Source organism: Macrosteles quadrilineatus, unplaced genomic scaffold (genome assembly GCF_028750875.1).
Source record: "Macrosteles quadrilineatus isolate MER2022 unplaced genomic scaffold, UCM_ALF_1.0 Scaffold_1__1_contigs__length_201487025, whole genome shotgun sequence".
Lineage (NCBI taxonomy): Eukaryota > Metazoa > Arthropoda > Insecta > Hemiptera > Cicadellidae > Macrosteles > Macrosteles quadrilineatus.
In genome coordinates, this window is record NW_026542594.1 from 71,063,937 (window position 1) to 71,084,551 (window position 20,615).

At 34.1% G+C, this 20,615-nt stretch overlaps 1 protein-coding gene across 3 annotated transcripts in view; it reads left to right on the plus strand.

The window, feature by feature from the left end:
• The window catches only part of LOC128983559 (WD repeat-containing protein 91), a 203,035-nt gene that overhangs the window by 103,367 nt on the left and 79,053 nt on the right, over positions 1-20,615 (plus strand). For all 3 annotated transcript variants that reach the window (XM_054402876.1, XM_054402877.1, XM_054402875.1), the window contains exon 10: positions 8,499-8,620. In XM_054402876.1, the coding sequence (XP_054258851.1) occupies positions 8,499-8,620 (122 nt within the window). The remainder of the gene's footprint in view (positions 1-8,498; positions 8,621-20,615) is intronic.

Genomic DNA, 20,615 nt, shown 5'->3' on the forward strand with positions numbered 1-20,615 from the left:
TTTTCATAATACATATATATATGAATTTGAACGGATGGTGTTTTCGGCTCTAGGGGCCTCAAAACAAAAAAGTAAATCGGTCCCGAGTTCAGGTCTTACCATGAGTAGGCCCTACTACGGTAATAGCTTATTCCCTAAAAATGGGAAATTCGCTAAAATTACGTCACTAGCTCGAACCACTGATAACATTAACATATGGTTAGGACATTATTTGACAGTTTAATTTAAATAACAATACAAACGTTTTGTTTTCAGGCTAGTGGCGTCGTTTGTATATGATCAATACTGTTTCTGTTATAATATTTGTGTATCATCTTGTTATGAACTATTAAGTGCGTGATTAATTCTTGGTTTCAGTTGAATATGTTTAAATATGTATTATCCACAGATCAAGCTAATTATTACGGGTATTTGTATTAGTGTTCCATTTGTTTTATCTTGCAAACTAGACAATGCTATGACTGCAGTAGAAAAAAAAAGACAGCCATTAGTAGTTATAAATGAGATAGTAAATACAACGGAATCAACCTACGGTGATGGCAGTGTTCTCGTTGAGCAGCACCAACTGGTTGTGCTGCTTCTATTGTTAATGGCCAAATAACAATTCACTCAGCTATAAAATAGAATATACGAAATTTGAATAAACGTAAAATGATCCAAAAACGTCCGTGTCGTAGTTTGTGATGGAATAGTTATAGTATCTATGTGTGGTCATAAGCTACAGTACTAGAAATGAATGATAGAGACAAACGCTTGGTTTACATCAAGCGAAACCTGACAGCCAAGATGGAAACTTTGAGTGTTTGGTGGTCTTATTCTATGGTGATATGGCTCAGTTACTACCGGTGCAAGATCTGGCTTTTTGCAAGCCTGATTTATCAAATCAATGATATACACATGGACGTTTAGTACATTCAACAATTTTTTCAACTAAAAACTATCATGCGCCAATCCGTTCAAGATCAAAGTCATTTTCTTAATCCTCCTACTAATATTGCTCATGGAACGAAGGAGAAGGATTATAATTAATTTCTTTATGATTCATATAAAAATTACCAACTAATAGATCATTTTTCAACGCTGTTTGTGTCATGGCAAGAAAAGGAGACTACTTACAAACTTATTGAATTGGCTAAGCTGCAAAGTCCTGGGGCATTTATTCGTGCCTTAAACAAACATTCAATAGCCGCAATAGTGAGTGCCGATGAATGCTAATCTCTTGAAACAACCCCAGATTAGCCAAAGGATGTAGAGTCATGTTAGGCCACAATTTATAGACCGATGCAGCATTAGTCAATATTGCGCTAAACACTATCCTTGATATTTTATATGAACGTGAAGAAGTCTTATCCTTATCACAGTTGAAAATGCAGCCTATACGTGTATTAGTACTATTAGTTGAATTTAGTAATTATAGAGGACCCTCATTTTACAATAATGTTGTACCTATCTATATCTATAAAAGAGGAACTATGTCTGTATGCATGTGTGTATATACGTTATAGACTCCGAAACCGCTCTACAGATTGTAATGAAACTTTCAGGCATTATTTAGCATCTTTCATGGATGGTTCGAGTGAAGTTTGGTGCAGATCCGTCAAAAGGGCTCTGCCCCAGAGGGTTTTAAGTGGGCCAATGTCAGACTTTTTGATCTACAATGTTTACAAATAAATATAATTTAAAAGCAGATGTTTACTTCCACCAACTGTTTTATAGGTTTGAATAATCACAACATTCTGTATTAGCATTAGTCATGATTTGAAATAGTGCCACAGTGTTTCTACAGAGTGCAGCACAGAAAACTATTTTACTTTTGAATAAGTCCAAATGTATTAAACCCCAATCGCAGCACACCTGTGCACTCAACAACGTTTAAATTCTCCAATGTTAAATATAAAAAACATAAAAACCTTTATCAAAGTATTATAAACAATAAAAGGGATGATAATGCCTTGTAATATTTTTATCTTTCGTTCTATACCCAAACAATCTAACATAAATTATTAAGTGAATAATAATCATGCGTGCTATCTCGGATAGTCAAAAATTGGGAAATTTTGCGAATTAATTTATTTTTCTCTATTGTTTAGGTGAAGTGGTAGAACATTATGGCTAATCTGTGTCCTCCCCCATTGTAAACGCAAAGCTCGAGTATAACTGCAATAAGCATTTTATACTTATATGCCAACCCCGTACGAAGTACTGGTACTCTGATACAGGCTGGACCAAAGTTCTAGGCGTCTGGCGGACGCATGCGCATTAAATTTCTGTGTTAATTCCCCTTCTGTCAAAACTTGGGCTAACATATGATTAAATGCAAATTCGTTATTACGCATGCGTCAGCGAGACGCCTAGAACTATGGTCCGGCCTGTAGTATATATATATACTAGCTGTTGTACCCGTGCTTTGCAACGGGTAGAGGACACAAAATAGAAATATTTTGATCTTTACATTTGTTGTATAAAATAGTTACACCCTGTTGGTAAACCTTATAACTTGTTAATGCTATTCAATATCATAGAACCATCTTGTGTATTTGAAACAGCGGACGAAATTATTTTATTCCTTTTAAATGATTACTCATAAGGTTAACATGGAAAATTCCAGAGCCACTGGGGCGGAGCCCGAATAGACTTTTGCGATAAGAGTGCGTCTATATGTTAATCGGGAATGTGAGCTATCATTACACCAAATTTCAGCCCAATCCGACCAGTATTTTTCGCATTTATATACTTGTCACAAACATACATCCATACATCCAAACTTTCTCATTTATAACATTAGTAGGATGGATTTGAACGGATGGTGTTTTTGGCCTCTTGGGACCTCAAAATGAAAAAGTAAATTGGTCCCGGGTTCAGGTCTTACCATGAGTACTATGGTAATAGCTTATTCCCTTTATGGGAAATTCACTAAAACAAAAATATATTAAAAACGGCTTTTTTCAAGTTTCTGTTTTCAAGATTCTATTTGTATCCAGCTTTTGGCTGCCTTTATTAAGTACTAGCAACAGTGCCCGTTGTGGTTAAATACAACGGTCTCTAGTAAAATAATAGTTATGATATCCATACACCACTTTACTCACTAATATTAATGGTACAGTTTAAGCACATAACATAAAATACAAATGCAAATTGTTAACAACAACATTTAATCAAAGAAAAATTAATTAGATAACAATATAACAATAAGCTGTTGAATTATTAACACATGTTTCGTATGATTAGATTATGCATACTGGTAAACCAATTATTACCATCTATAAAAATAATTGGTTTTTCTTTTCCGAGTCGGGTTAGCTCTTCTACCCGACCGATTTTTATAATTTTGGCCTTAAACAAAAGGTATGGACGTACCGCATATTTGCCATCAAGCATCGGCATTCAAATTGACGTATATTTCCAGTTATGCACAAACTGCCTCACTGTACATTTCTTATAGGAGTTAAATTTAGTTTTTTTCTAGTTCAATGTTTCGCAGGCGGGCGATGGTTTACAGGAGGGCTCTTCAACCCGCCCAATTTTCATAATTTTGGTATTAAAATAAAGATATGCAAGCACATATTTGTCATCAAGCATCATCATTAATTTATCTAATGCATTACTCGACGAAAGAATTTTTTTTAACTTCAATTAAAGATGTATTCCAGAAGATCTAATAACATTATACATTTTGGTCCAAAAACCTTAAGTGAAATACCAGATTTCATTCGAGCTATTGATTATTAAGAACGGACTACCTAAAGCGCACTTCTGAATCACAAATCAACAATAATTACAATCGTTTTAGTACCTTCTGCATCAATGATACGTAACTATTTTTATTTAGGTTATTTTATGTCTTGGTCTTAAAATACTTCAAAAGCTTTCTCTTGAGATATTGATAGTTTTAATCAGTTAAGTTCAAGATTCTGTATCGCTCAATCAGAAAATATAAATTTGATTATATCTTGGATATGGAATTTAGTTTTAGATATATTTATTTAATTCTAATTACGTTATTTGTTTTGACCTAAGAACCTTCATTGAAATACCAGCTTCCATTTCATTAAAGCACACAACTAAATCACGACCAACACAAATTGTTCAAAAAATGGAGTTATTAATATCGATTTATAGCCAAACGATCTTACTTGCAACCTCAACAGTACTTTCATAATTATTTGCAAATCTTCAAAAATTAGGCTATCCAATGATCTATTAATTAATAAAATCGGTTCAGTAGAACTGTAGGTTTAATTGTACAAAGCTTAACAACAACATCTTTTATTCAGTATTTTCTCACTACTATAAATTTGGAGGTTGCTTAACGTTTTTGCAAATAACTTTGAAATGGCGAGGAAATCGACCAAAGTGGAAGGTGATATTCTGAAAGAGAATAAAATTTCCTACAAATTGCTATTAAGTATTTCTTGAAAATACTCAATAAAGGCAGACTGAAGTTGGCTACAAATATAAAATTGAAAATATAAACTTGGAAAAAAAGGAGTTTTAAATGTATTATTTTTTTTTTTTTTTTTTTTCACCTCAAATATCTAAAAAAGTCAAACTTTCATAATTATTTGCAAATCTACACAAATTAGGCTTTCCAATGACTCATTAAGTAACAAAATCAGTCCAGTAGGAGTCTAGATTTAGTTGTACAAAGTTTAACAAAAATGTATCTAATTCAGTATTTTCTCACCACTATACATTTGGAGATCACTTAGACTATTGCCAATATCTTTTAAATGAAGGGGAAATCGACCAAAGTGAATGTGATATTCTGAAAGAGAATAAAATTTACTACGAATAACTTCTATGCATTTCTTGAAAATACTTAATAAAGGCAGCCAAAAACTGGCTACAAATAAAATCTTGAAAACAGAAACTTGATAAAAGCAGTTTTTAATGTATTTTTGTTATTTTTACTTTTTTGCCAGAAATATTTAATAAAATCTCAATTTTATAATTATTTGCAAATCTACATGAATTGGGCTTTCTAATGACCCAACAAAATCGGTCCAGTAGAAGTCTAGATTTAGTTGTACAAAGTTTAACAAAAATATTTTAAACTCAATATTTTCTCATTACTATAAATTCGGAGGCTGCTTAGCTTTTTTGCAAATAACTTTTAAATGGTGAGGAAATCGACCAAAGTGGAAGGTGATATTCTGAAAGAGAATAAAATTTCCTACAAATTGATACCATGCACTTCTTGTAAATATTAAAAATGGCAGCTAAAAGTCGCACCCAAATAAAAAGTGTGAAAAATACCGTTTTCAATGTTTTTCTTATGGAAGAATTTGACCCTTACATAGAACATAAAAATTTAATAATATATCACAGATAAACAGTACTCTTCAATTAATTTGCTTTTTCCATTTCAATTTAATAAATAATTTTCAATTGACTAGAATTACTATTTCAGCCTAAACTCTTTGTATATTATGACAAATTTAATGAAACATTTTATTCTGAATTTCGTGACCATGTGCTTCGACATGCCAAATGAAACATGAAATATTCGGACCAACTGAGACATGATTTCTGACTGGTAAAAATAATCTGTACATGTGAAAAAATGGCAGATTGGCAGAACTAAACTATTTCTAAAACACAAATGACACAAAACATTTACTTACGTATAGTGATGTAAAATACCCAGGTATTTAAAACTCGGGGTAAATACCCTGGGTATTTACCCGGGTAAATACCCAAATTCCATAAATACCCGGGTATTTTGGGTATTTATGAAATCGATTGAAATTAATTTTTATCTACCCCTAAATATGTTATAGTTATCATTACATGATAAATTAGGATATTGTCTATAACACCTTTTACAGTAACTTGAAGCTTTGCTAGTACCTTTTATTTAATGATTTAGCACTTTTTTTATGAAATCAAGACAACACCTCATCAGAGAAATAGTGAACTTAAACCTACTTCTACTGTTATTAAATTATGATAGTTGAAATTTGTATTGTGTAAATGGCTTGGAAGGCTAGACAGACCCAAGGCCTGAATGATATAGGTAGAATGGCAGAATACTGAATGTACAGTAGACTCCCTCTTATCCGGACTCCTCGGGACCGAGGCTAGTCCAGATAACGGTTTTTCTGGTTAAACCGACGTCCCCAAAAACTTGTTAAAACGGAAACCGTGTACTGGTTCTGTCATATTCGACTTTAATTTAGGAGAGCATTGTATCATTAAGGATTTAGTCAATGATTGTATTTAGATACGTGATCACTGGTCTCAAATCTTTCCCACGAGAACAGTCGTTTCAGTACCGCTCACTTCTTGCCAATCTATTCAGGTTAAACCAATGGGCTGATAAAAATTGTCCGGTTTAAAGGTGTCCAGATAAGAGGGAGTCTACATTAAACTTTTCTGTGTTACTGCTTAGTTGGGAACAATATATTTGGATAAACCTATTAAAAAATGTATCTCCTGTTTTTTTGTCTAACTTATAATATAATTTTGAAAGATTTATTGTGCTATGGATTCAAATTTTTTGTATCACAAGTTTATGAAATTAGTTTATTTTTTTATTTTGATACCAACAAAAGATCTAGCCTAGAACAAAAATATTATAAATCCTGCCATCCTACAGATTGAATTTTAATTATTTTCTTAAGTTTTTTACCCATAGGCCACTACTAGATTAAATTTTCCTGTCTTTCTAAATACAGTAATAATTATAACTTTACAAATTATTTTTCTTCACTTTTAATAAAATAAATTCATCTATCTATTATAGAAATTAAAAAATCATAAGTAGTCAGGACCAGTGCAACCATGCGGCCAGGGTATTTATGCCGATTATGCTTTATGCTCAGACCTGGGTATTTATGGTGATCATTCCGAGAAGTAAAATGCTAGTAGTGACCATATGAAATTTTGTTTAACACATTTTATTATCATTTTGCTATCCTTACAAGGTAATAATTGCAAAAAACATCTCAATCTTCTCTAACTTTAATACAAATTATAAATACCCAGTTTTTGGGTATTTACCCGGGCCTGGGGTAAATACCCATGTAAATACCCAATTTATATTTACCTACCCACTGGGTATTTACCCGGCCCACATCACTACTTACGTACACATGTCAACACATTAACATTCACACAGGCGAAAGATTCACATGGACGGAACATTTAAAATCTGACTCGTAGTACTTTGTCGGACCTAGCGAAATTTCACTACACGGTTTTTTCCGGTGTAGGACTTATTAATTCTTGTTTTTTCGAGCTGGCGTTTTTGATTAAATTGAAAATACCGTCACGACAATCTACGACTCGCTAAGAAACTGACATTTGCTATCGATTTGATGCATGTACAAATTTTCATCACGAACGCAAACAATCTATCCGGCAACTGTCTCGACTTAATACTAATAAAATCACACCCCCAATTGCAGTTCGGTGAAATTTTGACAATTGCGATCATTTGATGAAGGTACAATTTTTACCCGAACGCGAATTTCCGAGCTACGAATTTAAGATATTAATAAAAATTGCCCTACACCGGTGACATGGCGACCTTTGCTGTTGACGGCACAACTACGAGTGAAGAGACGAGTGCACACGGCACAGTTCGAGTCCTTTTTCTCTCTCATATCCCTCCGCGTTACGTCATGGTTGGAACGACTTGTCCGTCGCCTGGTGCGGATTTTAAACCTTTTGATTTAAAATCAGCACAGTTAACAATTTATGTTTGTAAATAAAAATATAAATTTTAAATAGCTGCATAAAAACAGTTTAAATAATAATTTACTACACAAGTTATTTGTAATGTAAAACATCGTTCACCACTCGGAGCAAAAGTATATTATTTATGATACTTAAATTGTTTTATAGTACGTGGCAGTACAGTATTATTAGTTTATTAGTTGCTTGTTGCACTGTTCTACACACTGCTCAAGCGCTACAATTCATTAAGTGGCCTGTCCACACACTGTTGATGTATACTGAATTGCGGCATGGTGCCACTATTAAAAACTAGAGTGTAGGCTGGCGCGAGAATTGGCAACGCAGCATTAAGGAAGTTGTAGTTCCGGTGGACGACGCGAGGCGTGCTAGCTGCCAGCATGGTTTCGTGTTCCACAATTCGGCGTGTGCCTGCGCTACTTAAACACACATCGACGAGATGAAAAATACTCAATTGTGGCATGTGATGTTTCAATGACGTAATAATGCTGGAAACCCCCAAAAATGATCGAATTAGCTGTGGCACCCTGAAAAAGGTGCCACAATTTTTCAAGGTGCCACAGTACGGCCGTGTGCCTGTGAAGGATACCATTATCCGGTGAATACAGACACAGACACACACACACACACACACACACACACACACACACACACACACACACACAACATAGACATCACTTCGAAAACCACTTTTTTGGGTTTTTACTAAAATATTCCCTTACAATTTTCAGACTGGTCTGGAAAGTGGTCTGGGCTAGTTGTAAAGACAGGACTGTAGTATGTTGTTTTTACTATTATAGGAGGAGATGTGTGAACACAAGTCAGCTGTTACCCAGTGTCAGTTCAATGCTACAGGTGCAGTGGTTGCCAGCTGTGATGTAGACGGAGCAGTTAAAGTCTGGTCACCTGCACCTCAACCCAAGTAATATCAAGATTTCCTTACTTTCTATAACTTTTAAATTAAGCTCTCGTCAGCATCTTAACCCATTGGCACCAACTTACGAGCGTTACTCGTACGGCTGCTGTAGGCCCGAGGAATTGCACTACAATGGTTTGAATCTTACCTTAGAAACAGGCAACAGTCAGTCCAAATTCCATTTATTGATAATAACAATAATGTAAAATATTATAGTTCAGAAAAACTTGAAACAAAATCAGGTGTCCCACAGGGTTCTGTACTAGGTCCAATTTTATTCATAATATACATAAATTGTGTTCAAGAAAATTATCTGTAGTAATATTATTTGCTGACTAGTGGCTTGTAGGGGCAATAGCCCCTATATTCTAGTAATTATTTTGTACAAATTATTAGTCTAATGGGCAGTGGCGCATCAAATGTTTACGGGCCCCCTTCTCATGACTTATTTTTAGAACACCTATACAACATAGTGAAACGCCCTCCCCCTCCCCCCAGAGTTATTTTTGGACCACCGATAAAATGGTCAAACAGATTAATCATAAAAACGAGTGGTAAATAAATGGTGGTTATGTTCCATAAAAGGGTGGGTTAATTATTTCAGTCGTGGTTTGATGAAAATGTTACATCACTATATCATTATACCAATATCAGTGTGTGTAAATAGTTTTGAAATCAAATAAAAAAACCTTTGTCCATCGTATCAGAATGTTTATATCAAGGATGTTTTACATTTAATTTATCACACATGTTATCCATTTTAATTACAGTAGAACCTCTTTAATCCGAACTAATTGGGACCAGGGGTAGTTCGGACTATTGAATAGTTCGGATTACAGAACAACATATTGTTGTTTTTACATAACAATAGCTAAAACATGGCTAAAATTGATCAACATTATTTTGGGAAAAGTGAGAAAAATGTTTTATAAAGTAAAATAAAGTGTTTATTTAATACAGTAGTAAACATGGTGAATAAACAGTACTGTAAATTAAATACAGTATACAATAAAGAACTACTGTACTGTGTAGAGTACTGTGTGTAGAGTACAGCAATGAGGGGTTCGGATTAGTGGACGTTCAGATTGGGGGGTTCGGATTAAAGAGGTTCTACTGTACCTTGATAATTAGACTAATTCGTTGCAAGGCAAAAATGTAGTTCGAATTCACCTAACTGTAGGCCCCTTAGTTGCCTTTGGCTGTATTGGCTATTAATTAACAGCTGTGTCTTTAAAACTAAAATGTTGGGCCACTTATCCTACACTCATCTCCATTAATTCTTGGCTTAAAATACCGACATTGGTATGGTCGCCATTTCAAAGTAAAGTATTAAAGTATTAATTTACTGTATTAGGTTAGTTTAATCTTTGGTTATAATTAACTCATACACTAAAATTTGGTTAATTTAATAGATTGACGTACTTTTATCACAGGCTAAAATAGCCTATTGAATTTTTTAATTTTATCTTTGTATGGATTTCTAGCGTTTAACTTACAACAAATGCCTTTAGTATTGGTTAATTGTGAGGTAAAATAAGATATGGACTAACAAACACAGCCAGTAGAGTAGCATATTGTATTTAACAAAATACAATCAATGTTAGGGCAAAATTAAAATGTAAAATAATATAATATTAAAAGCCCCAGCCAACGTTCATGACTCCAGGCTCCAAAATAACTTAATGTTTCAAAATGTTTGCAGACGACATAAGCAGTGTACGAAATCACCGAGAAGTAAAATATTTCTCGGTGACAAGTAAGATTGCATAATAATCCCAACAACCTACGTTATAACACGTTAAATTTGTTACCCTAGTTCGTTATCACTGAAGAGGCCTCGAAATTCAATGATAACAGATAACATATTATTAATGACATTAAGTTTATTACTTGTTCAATACACTAATTAAATGATTGAGTTTGAGTTGTCATTTAAATAAGAATGAACTCAAATTTTTCGGCCCCTCTCGTCTCACGGGCCTCTCTGCTCACCGTTTCCCGCTCACCGGTTCGCGGGCCCCCTCAGCTTCCGGGCCCCCCCCCGCATTGCGGGCCCTGCGGGCCCTTCTGTTACGCCACTGCTAATGGGTTACCCTACCGTGAATTATCATTCAACATTTTTGTATATTATGATATGTATAATAGTTATTGCATACCTGCATAATGCATTTTGATGTCTGCTCTGTTTAAAATAAAAATTCCAAAGGACATGCGGTGTGTTTATAATATAAACTTTCTAATCATAATACAACTAAGGAACATTTTCCAATAACAATCTTCATTGCTATTAATTAAATCTATATAGATTTCTTGAAATATAGACAAATTTACTTAGATAAACACATAGACATAATGCCATCATCCAAATTGTAAAATGCTAATTCTAAAACAAAATCTCTCTGAAACAACATTTGTTGTATAGTAGGTCTATCCATTTTGGTTGATTCCTTGGTCGTTATTTGTTTCTAGTACTATTAACATCATCTGGCCTCTTTACCCTGCAACCTCAGGGTTTAGGGTTAGTGCTAGGAACTCTCTTTATTTTCCAATTTACTTGCTAATCTTTTAATTTATGAGACATATAAATCTTAATTTATAGACTCGAGCACATGGCTTATAGCCTAATTTTAAAGTCTGTTTGTTTCTAATTTCACTAAAAGTTTTTACTTGAATCAAAGATTTTATATAGGTATAAACAACTATGAGGCTACTCGATCCACCTCAGAAATAATGTTCACAAATTTCCAACACCTAAATAGGCTAGTCTATAATAATTAGATGGGGATTACCAAGTTCAATTTTCTTCTCTGAAAAACCATTTCTTCTTGCCTGTATGGTATACAAAAATTATTCCTAAGGGTTCCAGGTCTTCTTACTATTTGAAATAATAAACTATTTTGGTTTAGCTTTCACTTTTTATTAGAACATATTAATATTAAAACCACACAAATTTGTTTGAAACTATTACTCAGGCTATTTCATGAAGAAGAAGGAGGAAGTCCAGTTGTTAACACATGTTTTACAGCAACAATGCACTCAGGTCTTCTAGATCTTGAAGTTCACTGTTCACTTTTAGTCACTCAGGCCAATTAATAGTATATGAAATTTAATTTGGGTAAATTACTTTTTGAGATTTTGTTTATATAATTATATTTATTTTTACTTTAGCTTGTGTTTGAAATAGATTGTAAACATAATATATTTAAAATAGGCTGTTAGGCTTAATTGACTGGTAATAGGCTATTTATATATTATTTAAATATACAAAAATTTATGAACTGTTGCAATATCCCCGCAGAAACTGAATATTACATTTAATATGAGGTTTTAATACAGAGTGAAATAAATTTTGGTTTGAAATGTAAACATTAACATTTAATGAACTATAAAAACTTAACTATAAAAAAAGAACGATGGATGGAACATGGTTATTGAAATACAAATACATCAACACAATTATTGAATCATGAACAATTAATTAACAACATAATTATAACACTTATTAACATTAAAGATATGAGAAAAGAAGTACTATTTTTTATGTATTGGGGACAATGGGGTAATATGATTTTCTCATCACTATCATATAGTTCATATGAGTTTATTGTTCCTTAACATCTTTTCTCACTTTACACTTTTCTTAATTAAGTTAGTATTTCATTACACTGCAGAGCGTCTATTTTATGTTTTTAATTTACATATTTCTTCTGGTATTTAATTCACTTTGTAGAGTGTCTATTTTTTTTTATTTTACATTTAACTATTTACATGGGTTTAAGGTCTCTCTACACACACTTTTAATTTAATTTTCTTCAATTTAAAATTTTCTTTAAATATACTATTATTCTTTTATACTTTTGATTATCAAACTTGTATCTTCGGCTGAGGAGGAATATATCTTTTTAGTGCTGAAATGTGGTATGGCCCAAATGTCTTCTTGTCATCTAGAGTGCTTACATTATAAGTTGAATGTCCTAAAATTGTACTGATCTTGAATGCGCCTTCGTAGACTTCCTGTATTTTTACTCATAATTAAGTTAGGATTGTAATTAATATAATTAATATAATGTAGATTGTTGTTTGTTTTCATATAATTATTAATACTATCATCTTCATAATATTTATCATCATTATTTTCGTTCTCAATGATTCGCCTTGGGCTTTGCTCAAATACAAAATTGCAATTTATACCTTCAACAGATACCTCTCCGAACTTCAAAGTAATATTATTATTATTAATCTTCAATTTAATAACTTTTTCTTTAAAATTCATCTCAAACTGCCATATATTTAATACATCATTCCCAATTATTAAATTTCTAACTAAGTTTGGTATGAGTAAAACTTGTAGTTGAGTTTCTTCATTTTCTATCATTACAGGTAACATTATGATTTTAGTTATGCGCTTAGATCGATCTCCCGTAGTGGTTTTATTATGTGTATTTGTAATTGGCAATTCTTCAAAATGACCTATGTGGTGTTTATTTTCTAGGAACCATTTTTCCGATATACATGTTACATTAGAGCCGGTGTCAATTAGGGCATTTATCTTCGATTTATTAATTGTAACACTAATTTCTGGAAAATCAATTTGTTTAATCTCGTGGGAATCATTGCTTGGTTCATCTTCTTCAATTAATAAAAATTCTCTGTCTCAACAGATTACATCGGTTTCATAACAATTATTTTATTCATTATATACATTTGGCCTTATTTTTCCGAATGGATTTTCTCGCACTGAAGAGACAGTTGAGGGAATATTATTTTCAGGGGAAGTGGTGTGTAGGCCATTTTTGCTCTCAGTGCTCTTTAGTTTAAATCCGACTTATGTGGTTGGTCGGTTTTATCGATTATGGTGGTACAGACTTGTCGTTGTTCTGGGGTCATATAATTGGTTCAGTTCGGTTTCCGTTCCTAGTGGGATAATTATTTGAATTTTGTTGAAATCTGCCTTGTGGGTATGGGAACCAGTTTTGTTGGTTTGGCCGGTTATTGTATTGTTGGTTGTGGTTGTATGGTCGATTGTTTTGTTGATACTTCATGTCATATCTTGGTTGGTATGCATTTTGGTTGATGTTATTAGTGCGGTCAGGATATCTGTTTTGTGGTTGTGTGTTATAGTTAGGCCTTGGTTCATTTCGGTTTGTCGCTGGTGTATTGTGTGATAGGGAATGGTTTTGTTTATTCCGGCGATTTCCGTCTTTTATATCTTCACGCTGGAGGATCGATTCAAATGCAAATATTGTGTTGGCATTTTTGTAGTTTGTTTAAGAACTCTTTGGGGTTGTGTGCTCGTCCAGTGAATTTATGTACGTCTGAGTCAACATTAGTTCCGCTACCACAAGATACATAAATGTTAGGGGTGAATATACTCTGCTTAACAGTGGCTTCGTTTTGTAGAGATTCAATCTTGTTATGATGTTCACTTAGTGTTGTTTTCATATTTTCTATTAATTCAATCTTTTGTTCAACTCTGTCTTGATTTGCTTTAATCTGTGGTTCTAGTTGTTCTTGAATCTGTTGAGTATTTTCACTTACTGTGTGTCTGAGTTGTTTATGTTGTGTTTCATATGTTTCCTGAATTTGACTTTTAATATTATTTAAATTAGTATTCATAGTCTGGCTCATCTCTTCCCTAATAATTTGATTTTGGGTATGGACTATATTTAAATAATCCATCATCCTCTTATCGAAGCATTGAACGTATCAATGATTAGCATTACACATAGTATAAATAAGTCAACCCTTAGTATGTCTTTTAATTTTATCCAAATGCTGAATTTGTGTTACAAACGCTGAATGTTTACAGCTGTTATGTTAAACAAATTTATTACACCAAAAGCTAGTTTAGAATCTTAGCATCGGCTGCTAGACTTTTCAAAAATTAAAACTTAATTTCTAAATAACTGGGACCCTAAACTAAAATTATGGCTTCGACATTCCCTAGTTCTCAAATTATCTTTCTTTCAACACAAATATAAATTGAGTAAAAGGTCATAAATTGGTAATTTTTAAATAATTTTAAAATTTTGTACAGGATTGGCGTGGTTTTAATTTGAAAATAATTCTTAATGCAGACTTTTGCAATTTAAATATTTGTTTAGTTTTTGATGAAGTTGAGCCCCATATAGGTATTGCATATCTAATATTGGAAATAATTAGCGAATGATATACAGTGAGTAATGCGTCTTCACTACAGAACATAGACAATCTTCTTAGTATAAAAATAATTTGGGAAAGTTTTTTACATAAGTGTTCAATATGTGAGTTGAAATTTAAATTTTGTTCTATAATAAGTCCTAGGAATTTGATTGTTTTTACTTCTTCTATATGTTGTTCATCGATTAAAATATTTAAGTTGAAATAATTTTTAATTTTATCTCTGATTGAAAATTCCATAAATTTTGTTTTATTTACATTAATTTCTAAATGGTTTTCCATGAAGCATTGTGCTAGTTCATTTGCTTCTTCATAACATTTAATTTCCAATTCTTCTCTATATTGGCTGGATGTCAATAAGGTTGTGTCATCTATATATCTAATTCCGTAAGCCCAAAATTTTACAATGAAATTGTGAGCGAACAGGAGGCCGTAGAAAAGCTGGGAGAGGTCTCATTTTAAAGGTCTGGGCATGAAATTTTGGGGAAAATTATTTATTTTGTATTCCTTTCTGTACCGGTATCTTTTGTAATCTTACCACCAATATTACTAGCATTTTTTACATTGCTTTTTGTTGTACTCTTTTCTTGATTTGAACTAGTACTATCAGTTCTTTTTTGAAAATAAGACCGGGTTTTTATACCTGGACTTATTTTTGATTTAGCCAAAACAGTTTTATTTTGAATGGTCATTTTTAATGTAAACAACTTTAACTTTAAAAACATAAGCCTATATAATAAGAGGTCTGTAGAAATCTTATAAGTATTTTACATTATTAGTTTATGTAATTCTCTTCAGGTATAAAAAGGTTTCAGATGTTATGAGTAATAATCATTGTGTTGTGGTAACAATATTAACTTTCAAGAGGTTATATCAAGATGGATTGTGGTCAGTGCACTGATAGCATTTTGGACGTGAAGGATTTAATTACTTGTTCAGTACTTAACTGTAAATCTAATTATCATTATTCATGTGCGGGAATAAGTCAATCAATATTTAGAAAAATGACACTTATTTATGAACAGGAATGGAAATGTCTAAAATGCAAGTCAGGAAAAAAATGTGATTTAAAAAAAAGATGTTTCTGAAGATAATGATGAAAATATTACAGAGGTATTTAAAAAAAATATGAAAGATGTGTCCAAGCAGCTACAAATTCTTCCAACACTAAAGGAGGATTTAGATAAAATTAAAGAAGACAGCAAGGAAGTTATTAAAAGTCAGCACTTCATAAGTGAACAGTATGAGGATATTATCCGCAAGCTGGAACTTCTATCGAAGCTGGAGGAAAAGGTGGAGCAACTACAGTTGGTAATTCAGCGGAAGGATGAAGAGATTCACGATTTGAGTATGCGTCTAAGCCAATTAGAGCAATACGGCAGAAACAAAAATCTAGAAATCAACGAAGTAACTGAAAACAAGAAGGAAAATGTGGAAGAAATAGTTGTGAAACTTGCTGAGAAAATGGGAGTAGACATCATAGAGGATGACATCGAGGCTGCACACCGTCTACCATCAACTCGGAGGGACAACAGGCCTGCGACCATCATCGTCCAGTTTGCCGGGAGGAAGAAGAGGGATGCGTTGCTGGCAGATGGGCGGAAGGTTGTGACAAACAACCAGGTGACAGGACTACCGGGCGGCCAGATCTGAAAACCTTACTGTTTATTATAGAAACCTATTAAAAGAAGCGAAGAAAAAAGGAAAGGATCTAGGATACGAGTTCATCTGGTTTAAGTATGGTGCGGTTAGGCTTCGTAAAACAAAGGAGAGTGATGTGATAGTAATTAATGAGATGTCCGACTTAGCTAAGATTAAGTGAGAGTTTTCATTCCGGGGTTAAAATAGAACTAAAATAAATAATATTAAAAATGACATTAAATATGGATCAAGATATTGTTTTTACTGAGGAGAATAAATCATATATTCACTTGAATTCTACCCAGTTTGAAAAATCTGCTAAGTTACAAAAATATAACCTTGGGATGACAATTCTAAACTTAAATATTAGATCTATTAGAAAGAATTGGGATCAATTTGTTGCTTGTTTTGGCACTTGTTTAAATTTGATTGATGTAATTGTTCTCACTGAAGTTAATATTAAGAATGAGCTATCTTATATGTTAAATATGTTTAGTATAGAAAATTACAATAAGTATTTTAATCTAAGGGAAGAAAAGAGGGGTGGAGGTATTTTAATCTTTGCCAGAAAAGATATTTTGGTGCATGAGGTATCAACCAACAGTACAAATTTTGAAAGCATGCTCATTGATATTAAAATGAAAAGTTTTGAAACTAGTATTTTAGCCACATATAGACAGCCAATTTGTGATGAAACAGGATTTATTACAGAATTAGATAAAATATTACAGAGTATAAAAGGAAACATAATAGTAATAGGAGATATGAATTTAGATTTAAGAGATTTACATAAGAAAAACGTTCAAGATTACAAAATTATTATGGCAGGGCACGGCTTAGATTCTTACATAAATTGTTATACAAGGGAGGAAGTACGAGGAGGAAAAACACAAACATGTTTAGACCATGCATTCATTAGAATTAAAAGAGCGAAGGTCAACTCAGATGTAGTTCAGACTAAGATAGCAGATCACTACACCTGTGTTATCAATGTCCAGCCTGACAACTCCTGCCCAACTGATAAGACAAAACAGATAAATACAAAGATAAATGTGGCTATATTGGGACGGGTATTGGGGCAGATGGACTGGCTGTCTATAAAATGTTTATCGGATGCATCAGAGATTTATAATAAGATAAATTTAAACTTCAATGAAGCCTTTTAGTGCAGGAAAATAGTGCTGGATTCCAGAATTTTAATTTATCAGGCTGAAAATTGGTGGAGATGTCGTACGTACAGCTGGGAACATCATACTAAAATTCCCAAAAAATCCCACTTGGGCAACATGCCAACTGGAAAAATGGCTGCCCCCGATGAGGAGAAGAGGTCTTAAATCAATTTTGAATGCATGACCAGTATTACCCCAAAATTATTCTTGGTTAAACAAATTATAAACATGTTAAATTTCTATACACAACTATATAAAATGGCTTTAAATATTTGAATTACATCGCAACAAATAATTTGGAACAACCCGCGCGCTTTTATGACAATTAGGAGTGGTTTTATGCTTGGATATGTCACACAAAGGGGAAATCCATGATGGTGGCCATTTTTCCAAGATGGCGGCATGTTGCCCAAGTGGGATTTTTTGGGAATTTTAGTATGATGGTTCCAGCTGTACGTACGACATCTCCACCAATTTTCAGCCTGATAAATCAAAATTCCGGTATTAGGCTAAATTTTACATTTTTTTCAACTATTAGGTTACAAATGCACCCTAACACTACCCCAAAACGACTTTCGTTCTCAATTGGCCCTCTATCAATGACCTGCGTTGCCTGTACAGCGAGGCATTTTGAGAAGGAGAAAACCGGCCGGAATGCTTTGGGTTTATCAATAACGAAGATAAACATGGTCTGAGTTACACACCGGTAATCTTTGAGTTGACTCTTTTAAACTCATTGTAAATATGACTGTTATTCGTTTTGAAATAACTCCCGTAATACTTTGCAATTGCTCGAATTCGAGCAACATGTACACTAGTATCAATTATTTAGGATCACAAACAGTCAGACTGTATCAAGTTAACCTCACTTTGGTTCATATGTAACAATATTTTGTAAATTATTAAATTTGAAATAGTCATAATATTCAATTTTCTAAAAACTGTCTTGCATGAAGATTTCCATTCTACCATTCTTACAATTTTCTTTTGAATTTTTAAAACTCTTTCAATTTCAGAGGAAAATCCCCAAAATTCAATTCCATATTGTGCTATTGAGTAAAAGTATGCATAATATAGCATGATAGAAGTTTTTAAATCTATGGAATTTCTTAAGCACAATATTTGAAAACAAGCTGAATTTAATTTTCCAATTACTGACTAATCTGACTTCCTACTATTATCAATCTGTATATCTTTGATTTAACTGTGTATGTAATAAATAACACACAAATACTAAAATTCCATGAACACAGATATAATACTAGAAATACTTACTTTCCGTGTCCGGAAATCAGACTTCGCTTTTCCAAAAATTAGCTACCAATATGGCTTTGTCATTCGCTTGTAAAAGATCATCTAATGTGCAAGACTGGTCTAGGCGTGGACAGATCAACAGATGGCCAGGATCCTGAACAGCACCACACGCGCACAAGATGTTTTCTTCGTCTGGTAAGAGACCCCATTTCTGCATGTTTGTCTTGCATTTTGGTACCTCGACCCTGATTCGATTTAGGGTCTTCCACACCGTGTAATGAAGGCCTTCACCAGGAGCCAGTTCCTCCCTGGCTGGTATGGGAGGGTTAGTCAACGTGGCCTCCCACCTTGCCACCCGATTGCTTGAGAGTGATCCATCCAGGACTCGTGTCCGTGATAAAAAGCTCTTTCTGGACCAAAGCCGTCGCTCTGCAGGTTGGTGGCCGTGTAATGGGTGACGAGGGTCTGTCTCTTGCTTAGTCCTTTCTGTGTCGGTAGCGACATCACGTCGGATTGATGGAGGGGCGATCCCTACGATAGGATAGAGTTTGTGTACTGGGGTTGGTTTCAAACACCTAGTTACAATCCGAGCCATGTCATTGACTGCAATGTCAACCTTTTTTGCATGTGACGATGCATTCCATACTGGTGCAGCGTACTCTGCAGCCGACACACTGAGCGCTAAAGCTGAGGTTCTGAGGACATTAGGGTTAGCACCCCAGCATCTGCTGGTGAGCTTCCTGATGATATTATTCCTCGCTGAGACTTTACCTCTTGTCGCAATGCAATGCGCCTTAAATGTCAGTGTGCATACCAGTATGACACCAAGATATTTGGGTGTAGGACAATGCTGAAGACTGTCTCCCCGCCACCTCACATTCAACTCACGGCCTGCTTCCCTATTGTTTAGGTGAAAGGCACAAACTTGGGTCTTAGCAGGGTTCGGCTTGAGGTGATTTGCGTCATAGTACTGGGAAAGTTCATTTAGAGTCATAGTCAGCTTCTGTTCCACCTCTTCAAAACTCCTACCTTGTGCCGCCACCGCCTTATCATTGGCATATATATACTGACGTGTAGCGTTTGGCAACGGTTGGTCGTTAGTGTAAATGTTATAAAGAGCTGGGGCTAAGACGCTACCCTGAGGCAATCCATTTCTTTGATTCCTCCATCTACTTTTCTTGCCTTGAGGGGACACGAAAAACCGCCTGTTATGAAGAAAAGTGCCTATCATTGAAGCAGCTGATAGTCTTTGGTAATGCTGTACACTTTTCCCAAGAGTCTTCGATGGTTTACAGTCGCTTACTATCGTAGGCAGCTGTTAAATCTACAAAAGCGACACCCGTGATCTGTTTTCTCTCAAACCCATCCTCAATGTGCTGGGTCAGGTTTAAAACTTGGCCACAACAAGACTTGCCTGATCGAAAGCCTGCCTGTTGTGGAATAATCTTTTGTTCCAGAAAATTGCCGATTCAATTGAGTATCAGACGTTCTAACATTTTATATGTGTGGCATAAGAGAGAAACAGGTCGAAAGTTCTTAGGATTGTTTGGATCTTTCCCAGGTTTGAGCAATGCAGCCACACGAGCTTTCCTCCATGCCTTTGGTATATGCATTTGGCTTACGCACATGTTCATGAGGCTCAACAACCATTGCATGGCATTTTAACCTAGGTTCTTTAGTTGTTCGACTCTGATCTCGTCAATACCTGGAGCTCTATTAGTCTTTAAGCTGGTAATGGCTGCAGTTAGATCAGACATGGTGAATGGTTCTTCCAGGAA